The 18,658-nt window shown below is 47.9% G+C and overlaps 1 protein-coding gene across 1 annotated transcript in view; it reads right to left on the reverse strand.

Annotated features, from left to right (window-relative positions):
- Window positions 1-18,176, reverse strand: part of GABRA3 (gamma-aminobutyric acid type A receptor subunit alpha3) — a 61,929-nt gene extending 43,753 nt beyond the window's left edge. The window contains exons 1-2 of the mRNA XM_054388811.1: window positions 18,082-18,176; window positions 12,838-12,959 (exon numbers count right to left, since the gene is read on the reverse strand). Coding sequence (XP_054244786.1) covers window positions 12,838-12,959; window positions 18,082-18,161 — 202 coding nt within the window. The 5' untranslated portion in view covers window positions 18,162-18,176. The remainder of the gene's footprint in view (window positions 1-12,837; window positions 12,960-18,081) is intronic.
- Between the last annotated feature and the right edge of the window lie 482 nt (window positions 18,177-18,658).

An 18,658-nucleotide genomic window follows, 5' to 3' on the forward strand; every position in this document is an offset into this window, starting at 1 on the left:
GCTGCTGAGGCAGACTCGCCTCCCTGGCTGCCTTCCCTGCCGCAGCGAGGCACGCACCCGCCTGCGCTCCCGGGCCGTCCTCACCTCACCATCACACCTGAAAAGCCCACGCCTCTGCCTCAGAAGCCCCCTGCAGAGAGACTGAGATACAACAGCCCGCCCACAGCAGCTTCCAAAGATTTTTTGCAAGACCTCCCAGGGAGAGTTCCTATTTCAGGCTGCACAGGTAGCCCCCAGCCCTGCTGCCCTCCAGGCACAGGGAGGCTGCCTCACCCCGCAGGCATTTCCAGGCAGCTCAGTGGGGCTCCAGGTACTGCAGCACCCCTGACCCCCACTCACACCATGCTCAGCATCTCCCATCTGAGATCCCGACAGCTCGTTGGAAAGAGGCAGTGCCAGCCCTGGTGGGGGTCCCAGTGGGAGACCATGCCAGAGCTCTCTAATAGAGATGTAACATTACAGCTTCAAATTGCCTGCCTTCAGGAGACAAGTCCAAGCAGGTAAATTGGTAGGAACTGAGCAGATCCAGAGGCTGATGGAGCTGATCCCTGACGTGTTTAAATGCAAAGGCCCAGGGAGCCTCACTCAAACCTGACATGATCGCTGAAGCTCACTGCTGTGCTTAATTCTCAGGTGCAACCTGCTTGGAGGGGTGTGAAAAGCAGAGGAAAAGGCAGAGCACTGCGAGGAAAAGCTGCATATCAGCTTCAAGGTCAGGACATCAGCCCTCAGCAAAACCATGCACCAGACAAGCAACAGCAAAAGACCAGCTTCTGCTCATGCCTCTGTGGAAACCACATGGATAAACATTGTTGTTGTCCCTCAGAGAAGTTTAGAAGCATTTTCTTAGGGCAGTCTCCAGCAGGGACACAGAGGCTCAGGGGACACTTCTTGCTGACTCCAAACTTCACATTAATTGTAACCGTCCTACCAGCTATTAATCAAACGTCTTCCACTGGCATTTTTATTGAAAATCAATTTAATAAAGTAGGTGGGAGTCCACATGCTTCCATAACATCAGATAAATATTCATGGGGCCTTGTGCTGCTTTAGCTAAATGAATTTTTTAAATTTAACTGGTGCAATTTCCTTGTTCCTTAATATATAGCTTGGTTTGCCCTTGTTCAGGAACAGAGATGAAGTAGGACTCGGCCCTGTGCTGGCTGGCTCTCAGGCACACCAAGGAACAAACCTTTGCTATCAAGCCAACACCCTTTGGCAAGCATGTTGTCATCCATAATTGGAAACACCAGTCTGCCCGGGTCAGCCTGAGCCAAGGCTGAATTCAGAAGGGCCATTTGGAGTTGAAAAATAATTTCTAACCACTAAGAGCGTGGCCACCATCTCTACCCCCGCAGGTGTGCCATTCCATTTCCACTTTTCCCTCCCTGTTTAAGCAGCTATTGTGCTCCCACAGCAAATGCTAATGAAAGCCATCAGGAAACTGCATTCCCCTGATGCTTACTGAAGAGGGTTAAAAGGCTTCCAGCTACTAAAACACACAATGCATCGGTAAAAGAACCAAAATGTACCCACACAAAGCTTCAAAGTATGTGTGGTGCTTGAGTCCTAGAAGGGATGAGCACCAAGATCACCTGCTCTGGGACATCTGCAGCCCTGTAAGCATCTGCCCTGGGGAGAGCAGGTTAATTCCTCACTCCCTGATGAGGCTGCAGACCAGCTATGGCCAGGGTTCCTCACCACAGCCCTCCTCAAAGGCATCTATTAGGAGTCCAGAAAGGAAGAAAGGAAAAATCTGACACGTTGATCAAATTTAGTAGAAAGGCAGGATTCAGACAGTCCTTATCAGTGAGAGATTTTAAAGCATCTAACAGCTTCTTTGCTAAACTGGAGCAGTGAGGAGCTGCAGCTTCCAAAAAGAGGTGATGCAGGGCAATTCAACCACTGCCCAGGACCCTTGTCATGTTATCCTAGTGATACCCTTCCCTTGAAAGGCAGCACTTTAGAAATCAAGCACATCATCATTTTTCCTTTGTTATTAATGCAGACTGACTTGTTTTCATCGTTAAAGCCTCGACCTAATTCTCTCTGCACGGGCTCTTCTCTACAGCAGCTCAGGGCTCTGGACAGGATTTGCTTTCCCTGTGCTTTAATGACATGAAGGCTGTGACTAGCCCTGCAGACAAGCATGGACAGCCCTAGCCCTGGACCAGGGGGCAAACAGCCCTCCCTGCCCCATGCACTTCCACACTCGAGCTACTGAGGGTCACATCTCCTGTGCCCCAGCTTCAGGGAGGAGGTGGTACAAAGACAAATGGAGGCCATGAAATGATTTTCCCCTCATCCTCAGCAGCTACTGATCCAACAGAGGTGGCAATGCCCACATTCTTAGGCCATGAGATAGTCTAGTCACTCAGTTTCAACCAAAACACAGCACTGGCAGTGGGGACAGTTCTCCTGGGAGCCCCTGAGCCTACTGATTTCTCCAGTTTCCCCTCTATTAAGATCCCAGTCCTGTTTCTAAGAGACCACCCTTGCTGGTGACAAACTGCCTGTCAGCAAGCAGCATTAAACAGAGGTTATCATATTGGACAAGATAATGGCATGCTTTTAGGTTTTCTTCTCTCTTGGATGCAGGTCACACAACTCATGACATCTCCAAACGCTGAAATCCTAGATGTGAAAAGGTAAAACTTAATTGCCCTGAACAGCAACTCTTGTACTGACTCCAACATAAGGCCCATAAATATTAATACAGCTATATTTAGCCCCTTTCAATTATACATATAAAATTAAACATCATTCTGGGAACAAATCAGACAGGACAGGGTTTGAGTTGGCTTTGGTTTTGTGGGGTTTGTTTGGTTTTGTTTGTTTGTTTGGGGGGGAGTTGTTGGGGGGGTTTTGTGTGGGGTTTTTGTTGTTGTTGGTTTTTTTTTGTTGTTGTTGTTGTTTGTTTGTTTTCCTTTTTGCTTTTTAGTGCACTCTGCATCAAAATAATAATAATAATAATAATAGAGCTAAGGATTTATAAAAATTAACTGGATGGAGGCAGAGGCTTAAGATACTTCCACCTGGTTCAACCAACTTGCTCTGCAGGTATTCAGAGGCTCCTGCAGACTCCTACCCTCACTCCTGCCACACCTGGTTTCCCTCTTATTTGTTAGATGCAGTCTCTTTTCTGGCTGGCAACAAACTGGAGCCCACTGAAGGTGTCTGCACCCAGGAAAGCACACAGGAGAACCAGCCCAGCCTGGGACCTTGGGGCCCCAAAATCACTGCTGTGAGAGGGATGCTGGAGGAGAAACTCCTGCCTGGCCAGAGAGGAGAGGCCCATCTGCAGTATGGCCATGCCCACACAGTGCCTTCTGCAGTTCAAGACCTTCTATTTTGTATAAATCTCACATCCACTTCCCTGATTTGCAAATTAATTCTAGGTGGCTTCCCTTGCCAAAGTGGGCTTAATGGTATTAATGTTACATGACAAAGAGAGGCAATGAGAAGGCTCCTCTCATAATGATGGCCAGATTGATCAGGAAATAAGAAAGATTTCATGCTTTTGTTCCTTAACCCTTCCTCAGGCAAGCAGACAGAGCCCTTATCTAGGAAAAGGCTCTTTCAAATTCTCAGGTGAGAGCAGGTGTATCTCTCCAAAGGGAAGGGCTCTAATATTTCAAGCACAAAAGCCTGTAACTCAATTCCCACATCTGGATGGGCCCTTTACAGAAAATGGAACTTGTGGAAAGAAGAGTTTGCACCTTCATTTTTTTGCAGGAGAGTGGCCTTAACTGGCTAAAGTGACATTCACAGCTCTCTAAGAGAGATGTCTTCAGGCAAGTCAGCAGGAACGCAGAACTTCAAAGATCTGATCTGGCCTCTATGTGTACAAACAACTGCCTCAACCAGAATTCAGCCATGGGCAGGGCCTCTGGCACCTTTCTTCTTGCCCAGAGAGGTTGTGGAGTCTGCTTCTCTGGAGACTTTCAAAACCCACCTGGATGCATTCCTGCTTTAGCAGGGAGTTGGACTCCATGATCTCTGGAGGTCCCTTCCAACCTCTGGGACACTGTGAAATTGCTGAGGGTTTGTTTGGAGATTCTTGTTTTTTTCATGGTCATCAAATGTCTCCTTGACAAAGTTCCTTGTATCAGAAGTGATACTTCCCCCCCACACACACACACAGCAAACAGAGGCATCTGAAATTACTTTTGCAAGGTTGAAATAGTGTCTTGGATTTTCAGACACAATTTATTTCACTCCAGTCATGAATCATTCCATCCACTGATTCAGTCTGAACTTTGTCATCAATAGGATTTTCCAGCAGGTTTTTGGGTTTTTTTTGGGGGGGAGGGTAAGGGAGAAGCTTTTCCCATGCCTCTTGTTCTCATTCTTTTGATTTGAATTATATTCTTTCAAAAGATAAAGTGAATGGGGTGTCCTTTTCTCACAATGCAAACTGCAGATTAAAAACTCTCCCTAGGCTATACTCTCTGCATACAATTGCCAGTACTCCACAGACTCCTCTTTTTTTTTTAATAAACATTATCTGTGTGACCTTCAGAGGCAGATTTTTAAAGTGAGCTACAGGTTAGTCCATACAGACAAAAAAAAAAAAAAAATCATGACACAAAATTCCTGCCCCACCAAACTCAGTGAGGGTTCTGCCATTTACTGCAGCCTGCAGCAGGCTAAGAATTTCACTCTGACTTTTAACAGTATTTGGTTAAGGGATCCTGCAAGGTTTAACCTCACAGTCTCTGCAGCAATTCACTCCCCAAAGCCCCATGCATCTTCCAGAGCCTCATGAACACTCCAATATCTCTACTTAATCAAACAGTAACTTTTAAATAAATGAACCACCATTAACAACCTAAGAGGTCTGATCAGCAGCATTAATCCTCCCACCACAGAGGGCACAGATGGATGGGATTTGATTGCTTCTTCCAGGTGGAACTGGGCTGAAATTCACCACCAACACCAGCAATGACTTGGCCTCATCAGACATAATCAGTGCCTCTGTATAGGTACACAAACTGCTGCAAGCATTTTATCCTCTAGCTCAATGAATAAAAGAATTGCTGTTTCCTCTGTATTTGACCAGTTGTTTCACCATCAGCTTCCCAAAATACACCAATTAAAGTTGTTTTAAAACCCTGTAATACCTATTGAAGTAAAAAAAAAAAAAAATCTTAAGTCACAATCCATCTCAAAGATAAGTTATAAGTCCTTTACACAGGACTAAATGAATGTAAATTCTAATGAATGAGTAACTGCCATAGTCCTACAGATCAATAAAGACATCCTTGCAAGCAGTTTATAGCCAGCTCTAACATCATCCACTAATGTTCTTCAAACCATCTAACACATGTTCAACATGCTTAAACATCAGCTCCCCCTTTCCAAAGTCATTACAAACAAATAGCATCATCCCTTCTCCAACATGCAGCTTCCCCTCAGGCAGAGCTCAGCTGCCTAAGACTTGCACTGGTTCACTGCAGGTGTCTGATCTAGCACTGAAGCTCTGAGATGTTCCTCCTGTACAAATTGCTGGGGTAAAAAGCTCCTCCAAACATATTCATTTCCTTAAAAGCATTCACAGAATCATAGAATCAGTCAGGGTTGGAAGGGACCACAAGGATCATCTAGTTCCAACCCCCCTGTCATGGGGGTTGGAACTCCCCTGCCATTCCTCACCCTTTGGCAAAGATCTTCTTGCCCACACGTGTGGATATATGGAGGGGTTAGAAGTCCTCACTGGAACCACACACTGCAAATGAAGACACCATCTAAAAATGCATTCAAAGCAGCATGAGAAGCATTTTCCCTTCCAAAACCCCATCAGCCTTGGGGCTTGGTTGTGGCCCCAGTGGAAAGCTCTGCAGCGTGCAGTCCAAGGACAGCCTCATTGCTGGTGGCTGGTGGCTTTGGCCACACAACGACCCCATGGAGCGGGCTGGACAATGTGAAGCACTACCTGCTGTAGTACTTCACTCCCTTCCCATGGCACAGAAGGGGCACAGACAGCTGCCAAGATGCCCCCAAAGGACCCAGTGCAGAGCCCAGGTGCTGTTTCACACCGAAAGCTACGAATCTCTTTTCACGATGCGTTTCTGACCCCTCCGGAGCGTTTGTGATATCCCTGAAGCTTTGATACAGGCTTGTTGCCCTAAGCAAATTCATAACTTATTTAAGAGAAGACTTTCACCCTTAGGCATAGCTGTCAAGCCAGTATTCCTCACTTGCCTTCTGATGTGTGCATGCCTTTTCACACAGAGCTCCCTCTCTCTGTACGCTGTGGGCTTAAATAGCAGCACAACTGGGATTTGGGCATGAGAGAGGAAAGCACCAGGGCTGTGCAAATCCATGGCAAAGCTGCCTTTGGAGAGCTGCACCCAGGGAGAAGACAACCTTTTTAAAATTTGTTCATAAGTCTGAACTTCAGAAGTTGGATGAGACACAGCAGGGTCCCTGTTGCCCAGGAAGGTAAACAGAAAAAAAAAAAAACCAACAAGCACTGTTCCAGGCAATGTCTCAGCTTCAAATTAAAACTCATCAAGGAATCTCAGACAAAGACAAAAATCTGAGATAAGACATGGATTTTTTTTTTTCTAAGAAAGGATCAAATTCCTCCCTAGAGTAATCAATACAAGGCATGAAGTCAGATCAGAGAGAAGAGATGAGAAGTTGGGAGAGGTGGAACATCAAGACAGAAAAACAGATTACAGATTAAGCACAGTTCTGAAACCCTGGAAATCATAACAAACCACAAAGGACCGCTGGGTTTGTCATCTAATGTTTCTCTTGCACAAACAGCAGATCTAGATGATATTTATGACAAGCTTCAGGCAATTGCATCACACACAGGTGAAAAAGCAGCAGAAGAGCTCAAGGTCTGGCCTCCCTGGACACCTGGGGATCACTTCTGCTGCAATGGAGAATAGGACACCCTGCATCAGGACACTGCTTACACCACTCAGGTGTCCCCATAGCAACAGGCAGTACCTGATTCTTCAGCCAAGGGACCAAGAAGCCACCCACCTGTCCACCACCAAACACCTGAAAGCTGGGCTGCTGCATGCTAAGACTTTACATGCATCCAAAGAACTTGTGGTGGTCCTTTCCCCAGGGATTTGCAGCCTACCCACAGAAGAAAAGAACATTTTGCCCACATTTTAGGAAATAAAAGTTCTTCTAACTTCAATCTGGGCAATTCAACAATTTCTACTACTCCTAGTATAGATTCCTCTCACAGCAAACAGCTTTCTTCTTGGATCTTGCTAGGCAGATAAGCCCTCACTGCTCCACTGTACTTTCAAGGGAGGCATTTCTATAATGTAATTATTCTGACTATTTCAGCCCCTCTGCCTTAATGCTCACACAATGACAGACAAGCCTTTACTTGCTGGAGGTCAAGACAAAACGACAGATGCACTGAGGTGTAACACACCAAGCAACTCAGGAGAACTTAAGTAAAGGGAACCACTCTGAACCTGAGTCAAAAACCTCTTGGCCATCAGCACCTGAATCAGCGCAATACAGGTGGCAAGAAAGGGATATAGATGTTTCTCACTTGCTCAGAAGCCATCCTGACAAACTAGACCATCATTTAAAAAGCAGGGAAAAAAAAAACAGTGCACTGCAGAAAGAAGAGACAAGAAAAACTCCAACCCAGGTGTGCTTCACCTGCAAAAGAACAAAGGGAATACATCAGCCTGTGAAGGTGGCTACACATCAAAAACCATTAGCAGGGCAGTGGAAGATCAGGTTAAAGGTACCCACAGGTCCATGTCAGGCATCCATGATTTGAGTCCTTCTGTAAGCAGCAGAGCATGACCACATCAAAAGCTGTTTGAGTCCAAGGGCCTGTCTGTGCCCAGCCCAGCATGGGCAGGGAGATGCTGACACCAGGCCACAAAGAGCAATCCAGTGGAGATGAGGAAGAGGAGGCTGCCATGAGACTGGGTTGCTTTCACTCTCCAGATATACCCAGATGTGAGGTACAAACTGGAGCTTCCCTTCTGCCTGGATGGGACCCGCTTGCTGCCTAAACCTGAGGACAAGGAATGGGCAAGGAAGAAGAAAATAACTGAGCCAAGTGCCTTGTTCTGCCTAGGGGACTGCATCACTTCAATCCAGTTGCCTGTGTTTGATGGTCCCAGTAAGCCCCATACTCTGAAAACTTCAGTAGGCTCCTAACCCTCACCTATCCAGGAGCACATTATGCAGACACAGACTGAAAGGATGCTTGCCAGCTTGACTGCTTCCTCAGTGGGGCCAAGTCAGCCACTTAGGGACTCCAGAGACACCTGGAGAAAGCTTCAATACCTTGTAAGTGATGCAGTGTCCAGGAAGGAGAACTGTGATCGATCCTGGCTTAGCTGCTTAACATGGTACAAATTACTTTTTAATTGCAATTGGTGAAACTAGCTTCTCTAGAAAGTTTACAGCCCATCTTTTAGAAAACTGAACAGCCTACCCTCTCCTTCTCTTCCTTGAGGCAAATTTTTTTCTTCCTTGGCAATTCCTGGAAAATGCCAACAGTTTTCTGGAGCAAAGGTTTCCCCTGACCATCCAATACAGAAATTTTGTCCACCACTGCCCCAGGTGCCCTCATCCATACACCAAACAGCACCTCAGACACACTCCAGCCCTCTTGAAGCACTCTGTGGCTGAGCAGGAAGAAATCTCTATCCTCTTTTGTTAACAGCTACTGAAAGGCCCCCAGTGCCTCCTCCCTGAGCAGTAGGGTGCTCTCCAATAGCTTTGTACTAGCAAAGCATTGTGAAAGTATTCTCAGGGCTGTAAAGAAGACAAGGGCTGAGGCAAGTCTGGAAACCTCCCCTCCTGCCTCTTCCCAGGCATTTACAAGAAGGTTGTGTTTTGGTTGCAGCAAAATAGACCCAAACTTCATTGGTTAGGAAATAAAGCTGCAGAAGGTACAGCTGCACAGGGACCATCACTGAACTTCAGCCAGCCCAACCCCTCTCATGGTAACTGTGCTGTGCATCACACAGCCTTTGTAAGTATTGCAGAACTTCCACCACTCTTCACAGTAAACAGCACAATTTTTGTGCATCAGTTATTCTTGGAGGATCACTCATGGTCTCACTGCTCACATCCCACTCCTTGAGCATCTCTTCTTTTTGTGTCTATGTCTCTCCCTTTTTCAGCCAGTTCCACCTCTTTCTCCTAGCCACCTCTCCTCTCTCCCACTCATGCAAGAAAGGCAAGCTCCAGGTTCAAAACTGAGACATGCAAGCTCTGCAGCAAGCTCCAGCAAAGGGAATTTGAGAGCTATAAATAGATGCCCCTCATTGCAGCCCTTGTGGGGCTGTGCAGAGGATCTGCATGATTGTACAGCTCCAGACCAGGAGCAGAGGCCAAGCATTGTCCATAAAAGCTCTCTCAGTGGGAGACTTTCTTATCCCACAAGGTTGGCCCTGACAACAGATGTCTCCATCCCCTTGGGGTCCATTTATATTTCTCTTCTGACTTAATAACCCACCTGCCCTGTGTTTTCCCAGGGAAAACACACTTTATCTGCTGACAGTGCCTTTCTTTCCTCCCCCATTCTGAATTCTATGACACGATTTATTTATGCAGTTTACCCTTCCCTAAGTCCAGACTGTGTTTTAGTGGTCATGGGGCCAAACAAAAGACTTAGCTAGAACCATAAGAGCAAGCTAGACCCAGCTCACTTAGCAGAGACTGGGAAAAACCTCCTGCCAGGCTTGGAAGACTCCTTTCTGACTCCAGTGGTCACATCCCCAGTGCTATGAGGCATTCTTGTAGAAGAAGGGGTCCCTTTCCCCTTCTAAGGTAGTCTAGAATATGCTCACAAACCTCTGCTTGCCCTCCACAACGCTGGAGATAATGTCCTAAGCCACCTCCCAGGGGCAAGAGCAGCAGCAAAGCACAGGACCACCCTTGCCTGGAGCCTGGCTGTGCCACTGCACTCCTGACAGCCTGAGCACTGCTCTGCCTCAGCTTGTGTCTGCAGCATCCTGGTAGGAAGAGGAGCTCTGGCATGGGAGCTATTAGAGTGGGTGGCAGCAGATGGTAAAGACAGAGGGGATAAGAAAATAAATACAAAGAGGCTATCTTGAGGGGAGAAGTCGCCACATCAACACTCTGTTGCTTACACAGCTCTTCTCCTGAAGCCTAAACAAACATTGCTCACTTCCCTGTGCACCAGCCACAGGGACAGCCACAGGCAGCACCCTGCAGCCCCAGGAGGTGCTGTGGCCCTGCTCCCAGCTCAGCCCTCTGCCCAGTGTTTTCAAGAGGATCTGTCTTATATAGAGCATGGAAAGCAAGGCCAAGAAGGAAGCCTGCATGCCCTGCTTCCCAGTTACTCACACTTCAGGCCAGTCCATCTTTCTATCAGTCTCTGCATGGGCACAGCACTGCCCTGTCTGCCCTTTCAGACAGAGACCAAAGCAAGGTTTGCATGGTGCTAATGGATGCTCTTGCCTGACATCTTCAGAAAAACAAGTGGAAGATATTCCCAAGGGAACTGGGGAGAACCAGTACCACATCTACAGGGACTGCCCAGTGCTCTCTCACAGGAAAACCAATATACCTTGTGAGTCATTGAACCACCCTGCTGCTGATCTGAAGCAAAGTGATTCCTCTCACAGACCTCACATATCCTTGGACAGCAGGAGCCCATCTCTTGCTGATTATTAGCCCCCTAAGTCTAGAGTCCACAGCAGGACCATTTCTGCTTCTCTAGCCACTGGTGGCACTGGGAAAAGGTCTTCCTCTCTAATGTTCTTCTTGACAGCAGCTCTGACAGACCTCCAAGGAATACAAGCTCAGACTTGGGGAAAACCTGGCTCAGGAGGCTGCCCCATATGTGTACACACGCACTGATGACAACTCACTGTCAGTCAAGAGACCCCAAAACCTGTGGCCCTTGTCAAAATCTCCCACCTAGGTCCACAGAAGTGCTCCATGAGGGGAAAATCAGAGGTGAAAGCAGTCTTTAAACATGCAACATCTGATTTGGGTAAAGACAATTTATTATGTTAAGCACGTTGTCAAAAGATCTAAAGCAACAGAGCAGAGATGTTCCAAGAAAGGTTTTAACTTCCCCAGCAAGGGGCTCCTGGGAATCTTCCTTTGCAAAAGGTTGTCTGCAACCAAGCATACAGTGAACATCAATGCCCCCTCAGTCCCCTTTCAGAACTTGTTTCAGTTAAATCAATTTGAGGAAGCAAAGCTATTAGTGGGACCGCAGTTAATCCTGGGGGAAAGAAACCAGCAACAAAAGCAATAAAACTAATGGATGGCTTAAGCAGACAACCCCTTCCTCCTCTGTCTGGGTCCTGCAGCACGGCAGCCCATCAGAGCTGAGATGCTCACTGGAGAAACCCTTCTTCCCCATGGTCTCTGTAGACAAGAGGCTGGGAAGAGACAAGGAGGCTGCTGTGAGTTACAGAGGGTGCAATCCAGGCGAGCGCTGTATCATCAGAGGCCCCACCGCATGCAAGAGCTCAGGAAAGCTCAGCCCCAACCTCCCTTGGCAGCAGGACCTTCAGGGAATGGGGGAGCACAAGGTGACTTCACCTTTGGGTGGGAATCATGGTTCAGCAGCTATTCTTTGCAGCCAAGCAGGGTGGCTCAGAGTAGCGCAAGGACACCACCTCAGTGGTGGCACTCGAGAGGGATACCTGCCACGGCAGTGTCCCTTGGCAAGAATGCCCCAAGAAACCACACAGGCCCAAGTCTCCCCCATCTCAGCAAGAAAGCTCACGGCTGTCTTCCCCACACACTTCCTGACTGCTTCTGCCTCCTTACGTCATGCCAAATGTATGCCATAAGCATTGTCAGGCAAGGTGACTACCACGGCTTTGCTTTCTAAAGCACTTTAAACATCTGTAGGTGCTTGGCGAGAAACTCGGCAGCAGAAGCTATAATGACAGTGGTGTTAAAAGCAGCTCAAAAGACAGCAGAGCCTGGCTGACTGCCTGGTGCCCAGATCATCACACAGAGAAAAACTTGCCAGTTGACAGCTGCACAGGAAATAACTGAGAAGATGTCAAGACAGAGGCTCTGTAGCAAAGCCCACTGACTAAAAAGCAACACCAAGAAGCCACAAGTTGAAGGTCCTGCAAACTGGTGGTATCACTGTTTCTGAGACGGTAATGTAGCAGAAAGAGGTTTGATCATATTTGCTCCATCTACAGGCCCATCAATGTAATGTCACAGGATACCTCAGCAGTCAGACACGTGTGCCTCTCATCTCACAAAACATCAAGCATCGAGATTGCACAGCCTCAAAATGGGGAAACCAGCAACAGACTGACTCTGGCACGGAACCAGCCTCTCCTCCTGACAGTGCCAGACTTACTTAGAAGTTGTCATAGAATCATAGAATCAACAAGGTTGGAAAAGACCTTAGAGATCATCAAGTCCAACCTGTCACCCAGCACCTCAGGACTGACTAAACCCTGGCTTCAAGTGCCACGTCCAATCCTTTTTTGAACACCTCCAGGGACAGTGACTCCACCACCTCCCTGGGCAGCACATTCCAACAGCCAATTATGCTTTCTGTGAAGAGCTTTCTCCTCACCTCGAGCCTAAAGTTCCCCTGGCACAGCTTGAGTCTGTGTCCTCTTGTTCTGGTTCTGGTTGCCTAGGAGAAGAGACCAACCCCCTCCTGGCTACAACCTCCCTTCAGGTAGTTGTAGAGAGCAATGAGGTCTCCCCTGAGCCTCCTCTTCTCCAGGCTAAACACCCCCAGCTCCTTCAACCTCTCCTCACAGGGCTTGTGCTTGAGACCTCTCAGCAGCCCTGCTGCCCTTGTCTGTGGAGCCTCTCGTTTCTAAAGCTACAGAGCTGTGGCCAACATCAGCTGTCTGCCCAACTGACCTCCGAGTCCGGGTCTCAGGCGGTTGTCGTATCCGTCCAACAGCCTGTCCAGGATGCGGGTGAAAATGGTGATGTTGTCTTTGCTGTCATCCACCACGTCGGAAACGTGCTTCTGAGAAAGCCTGGCGTGTGGGGCAGAAAGAGGGAAGAGCAGCATCAGAAGAGAAAGCTATCAGAAATCTACTCTGTACATGCTCTAAAGAGGGACTGGACACGAAGGGATGCTGGTTCCTGCTCCCTGCTCTGCTGCAGTGGGACCTGAAGTGCAGGATGGGGCATGCCAGTTGATAAGGTGGTGATGGGCTTGAGAGGACTCCCTGCAGAGCATCTCGAATCAACTCCTCTCTGGCCTCTGCCACTGCAGAATTACAGAATTTTAGGGGCTGGAAGGGACCTCCAGAGCTCATCAAGTCCAACCACCCTGCCAAAGCAGGATCACCTAGGGCAGGCTGCACAGGAGCATATCCAGGTAGGTTGTGAAAGGCTCCAGAGAATGAGACTCCACAACCTCTGCTCCAGTGCCCTGTCACCCTCACCATAAAGAAGGTAGAACCTTCTGTGTTCTGTAGCTGTTGCAGGCCTCACCATGGAGGCTGAGGGATCTCTACTGACCCATCTCTGCATGCTCAGGGCCAGCAGCACTTTGGGTGGTGGTTTAGGAGCACTGTTTTTTCAGGGAGCCTTCCCCTGCCTCAGCATCCCTCATCTGCCCCTAGGAAAGGGCATTTTTATGAACAGTAAACAGTTACTCAAGTGCCAGTATCTCCTTATAGGCAGCAGGGAAGAACTGATGCCAGTTATTTACCATATCAAGCCATTTCCAAGTTCTCTGCTCCTGGGAAGAGGCAGAAAAGTAGGAATTCAGTAAAACAGGCTTGAAGCCTGAGTCCCTCATTATAACTCTTCGTGAACCATTTCTGAGGTTTGTTGAACTTTCCCTGTTTATAAAATCAAATGAGTTTTCACATTCCTATCTCTGCTCAGCACAAGAAGCCTGCAAGCCCCCAAATTAGACCATTTCCTTGGGGTGTTTTCTGCCCCTTGGGGTGTTTTCTGCCCCAGGTGGAATAAAATAAATAGTAAATTTCTCAAATAAAGCTCATCTTACCAAACAAAACCTTCAATACAGTTTTGCAAGCCCATGGGGCTCAAATAATACATTTGCATTTTGCACCTCCCTTTCAATCAACAGAAAAGGAGCCTGCAAATCCTTCTGAAACTGGCTGTCTGTAGAAGAGATTTCAAACAACACACAGTACTGGTGCTGTGGCTCCGAGCACAGCTTTCCCCAGCAGAAATAGTTGTTAGGAGGAAAACAAATGGAAAGGCTGATGATTAAGTAACAGGAAACCAAAAGAAAAATCCATAGAGATGCAGAGATTGCAAGTAAGATAGAAGAGGAAATAAAAGAAACACCAATGAGGCCAAAAAAAGATTAAGAGGCACAGACAGGCAGCAGGATGGCTGAGGATGTCCAGCCAGGAAGGCGTGAAAAAGGCTGCTGGAGCAGAGGGATCCTCAGCTGTGGCACAGGAGCACCTCAGAGGGCAGCCCTGACTGGCAAATCAGCCCAGTTGGAGAGACAAGTGACTGGGGAGGATTGCCCAGGTGAAGGCCATGAATACAGCACATGAGACAGACGCTGGTGGTGCAAGATGTGGGTGCCATTACCCCCTGTGCCCTGCGGGCACCTATGACCCCCTGAAGCATGCTCCCACTCCCCAAAGTTGGGTGAAGAGAAGCCCCTAAAATTGTTGCTATCTGCAACTCAAACAACTGAAAGTTATTTCATTTCTGCCTCTTTCCTTCTCCTCCCTAGCCTCATTTTATCTTGCTCCGGCTGATGTGTGCAGCCACTGGTTGAAGCATGCATCAGGAAGTAATTGTGGGGAAAACAAAATGATAAACAACAACCAACCAAACAGAAAGAAAAATATCATTTAAGGATTTCAAAGCTTAATCCTGCTGCATCTCCTCTGGTTAGACTAGTTACTCTTGGCACTACTGGTCCATTTGTAAAAACTATATGAAGGGTCAGAAGGGTGACAAGCAGCAGAGCTGGCTTAGAATTTTCTATTAAAATGTTCTCTGAACAGAAAACTCAGCTTCTGTTAGATAAAAGGAGAGCAAATGTATTTTCTAGCAGAAGAGGAAAAACTGAGAGCAGAGTCTGGGTATTTTTTAGAGTCAGGCTGAATCAATATAATTCAACATGCTGCAGCTAATTGAAATATTCCATTTGGGCAATCTTGATATTAATTTGCACTGGCATCAATAACCAAACACTCTGGGAAACTGCATTTCAAATGCTTGAGGTTTGCTTCTCCAGGGATCTGATCCCACCTCTCACAAGGCCACTTGGCCTCTGGTTTTTAGCAAACCAATAGCTGCTATCATTGCAAAAGTGGCTCAAGCCAGGGAGCTCAGCCTCCAAGAGCCCAGCAAAGGTGTGAGTCCAACAAAAAGTGCTTAAACTGCAATTCCCACAGGGCATGGGTGTGTGTGGGGGGATGAGGTGTGGTTGGGAACACACCCATCCCAACCTTAATGCAACCTGTCAGATGTGAAACACCAAGAATCATAGAATTATGGAATGGCTTAGGCTGGAACAGACCTTAGAGATCATCTATTCCAACCTCCTAGCCACAGGCTACCTCTCAACTAAACTCAGCTGCTCAAGGCTTCATCCAACCTGGCCTTGAATACCCCCAGGCAGGAAGCATCCACAGCCTCCCTGGGCAGCCTGTTCCAGAGTGCCACCACCCTCATATGGAAGAACCTCTTCCTAAGATCCAGTCTAAATCTACTTTCCCTCAGCTTCAAACCATTCCTCCTTGTTCTATTGCTAGACACCCCCATGAAAAGTCCCTCTTCAGCCTTCCTGTAGGATCCTTTCAGGTATTGGAAGGCATCTCTGAGGTCCCCTTGGAGTCGTCTTTTCTCTAGGCTGAGCAACCTCAGCTCCCTCAGCCTGTCCTATCCCTTTGATCATCTTTGTGGCCCTCCTTTGGGCTCACTCCAACAGCTCTGTGTTTTTCTGATGCTGGGGACACCAGAACTGGACACTGATATTATGAACTGCATCACAGCCTTCAAGACTCCCCATTCAAATCAAAACAGTGGGTTGGGCTTTTCATCTGGACATGAAATACACTCTGCAAGTAAGTAGAATTTTGAGGAATTGAACAAATGCCTACTGTAATTAGTGAGGTTTCAATTGTCCCAGCTTTCAGTAGCTGTTATTGTTAAAAGCAATCTCTACCAGTGTCTGCTGATGGATGTATAGCCACCTATAACTTATGAATAGCTAACATGCTCATGAAAGCTCATTCATGAATGTTTCATAAGCTGTCTTTTAAAACTACCCCTAATATAAAGAGCGAGAGGACAGATTTTTTGTGAAGGAACTCCTGGTGGAGGCTCAGCAATGATGGGAAGAATGAGTTTATGAATTTCAAAGATGTTGTACTTAGCCTGACATTTGAGGATTTGACTTCAATGTGAACAGCATGGAATTCACTCAGGAGGTGCCTGGGAAAGAGCAGTGCAGGCAGGGAGAGGGAACAGGCAGAGGAAAGCCAGTAGCACCTCTGCTTGGCACCCCATTTGGGCCAGTTCCCCAATCCAGCTGGCCTGGCTCACTGAACCTTAACATAAAGCTAAAGCTGCCCTTTAGAATGGTGCAAAACCAGGTCTTATTTCTCTCTCTTAAAGCCTCAGTGAAGAAGTCTAAGGAACTGTGAAGAGGTTTAGGGATCATGGTTTAAAAATAATTAAAAGCCTTTAGGCAGGGAAGACAGAGGTTTGCAGCAAATTTAATTAGGATAGGCTTGAGGAAAAGTCATTACCTCGTCACTTGTCCCTGTGTACATGCTCCCTGGAGAGCTGGCTGCCACATGGCATGCTAACCTCAAACAAGAGTCCCCTCCATGCAATTTAGAATACATCCTGCCACAGACCAGAGTGACACCCGCATGGCAGGCAGCAAGGGAGCAGCAGTGACAGCCAGTACGTGCTGGGCAGCAAAAGGGCAGTGCTGGGGAAGGCAGAGGCAGGGCTTTAGGAGCTGCTGACAGCCCTCCAGAGCTAGCATGGGGATGGGGACCCAGCCCCAGTGGCAAGAGGCCAGAGCCCAGGGCTGCCTGTGCCTATGCAGGCAGGATGGGGCAGGCAGCCATACATCGATAGAGGGTCAGCATCTACATATCAAGGCATGCTCAGGATGCATTGGCTTACACAGGTTAGATCCAAGCAGGTGAGATGACCTGGGCAGGGCAGAGTAGGAGCCTGCAGCTGGGGAAATGGTGGTACCCACAGGGGTGTGTGGGTGAAGGAGGAATAGCAGCACTGGTATTTTTCATGCATGAAAATCCTTGATCGCTGCTGGACTTGTAAGTCAGCAGACAGCATTTCAGCATCTGTACCTAGCACTCCAAAAGGCTTTTCTCAATTTTTTATACAAGTCATGTATTATTTGCATTTCTCTCCCTCTGTGCAGAGCTCCTCCCTCCCCACAGCTGGCAGGCTGTTTCGAGGGGGTGTCTTTGCCTCCCTTCCTTGAAGGGCTCTCCCAGATCACAGAGCCTCAGCTGAGGCTCCAGTGGGATGTCAGGGAGGGCTGAAGAGCCTGTCATGGACTAACAGGCTTTTGTCTTCTCCCAACAGCTCCCAGTGGGTGGGAGAACGAGGCTGGTGGCAGCACTATGTACTGGGACAACTGGAGTCTGCATGCCCAGGGAGAGAATGAGCAGCATGCCCAGGCAAGGGTGCCCAGAGGTCCCCCCACACTGCAGCAGATCAGGTGTGCTGCTCATGGATCATTACACTATAAACAGCCAACAACTGAGGCAGCTCCATTTTCTTTTCTTTTCTTTCAGAGAGTATTAAAAAATTAACAGGGAGAAGTCTCTCTTCTAGGTTAAAATTCATCCAAGCCAAGTCCTTGTACAGAGGGAACTGTGCAGAAGCCAAATCTGAAAATTGGTTTTGTTGCAAAAAATGCTGACAACTGTCCTTAGTGAGAGCACCTCAAATAATGCTAATGCAATCAGTCAGCTCAGCCAAGGGGGACTGAACAGTCCTGGAGTGAAATGCATGGGAATGGGGATGAGGGGGAGGTCACAAGCAGCAGAGTTTTTTAGGGCTTTACCCTGGATCACTTCACACAGGTGCTGACCCCAGGATATTTAAACACAGTAGGAGGACTGAAGCTTTGGTCAACAGCCTCAGCACTCACCACCTTACCCAGCATCAGCAGGGAGCCCCAAAACCAGGACTAGGCTAACGAGAGCGAGCGACCTCGTTCCTGGGAGCCTCAGCGCCATGGCGTCAGCACGCGGCGACTGGCAAGCAAGCCTCCAGAACCTGCTGGGAGGGCACAAAGGAAAAGGAGAGAAGAGAAAAGAGATTTCATTTACTAGGAGGAAATCTTAGCACAGCAGTTCATCCATGTTAGCCAGCAGTCAGTATTTCTGGGTATTTGAAGTCCTAGAGACACCCCCAGGAACTAAAGGCAGCAGCGTTGCCTGCAGCACTGCTGGCGCTGGGGAAGTCACAGCATGGAGTCAGAGCCAAGGACATATATACACACACAAACTCTCACCCCATCTTCACAGCACATCCTGCAGCTCCCCAGATGCTTGAGCAACTGGCAGCAGGTGCACAGCTCCACTTCCAAAATGACCACACTGGTTCTTCTTCCACCTATTGCTTCCTCCTCCCCACCCGTACTCTCAGGCACTGCCCTCGCAGATGTTTCCAGCTCCCCTGCTTCCTGTGCTGCCTTGGGAACAGCCACAGGGCAGAACCACTTCCAAAGTCT

This window comes from Indicator indicator, chromosome 17 (genome assembly GCF_027791375.1).
Source record: "Indicator indicator isolate 239-I01 chromosome 17, UM_Iind_1.1, whole genome shotgun sequence".
Classification (NCBI taxonomy): domain Eukaryota; kingdom Metazoa; phylum Chordata; class Aves; order Piciformes; family Indicatoridae; genus Indicator; species Indicator indicator.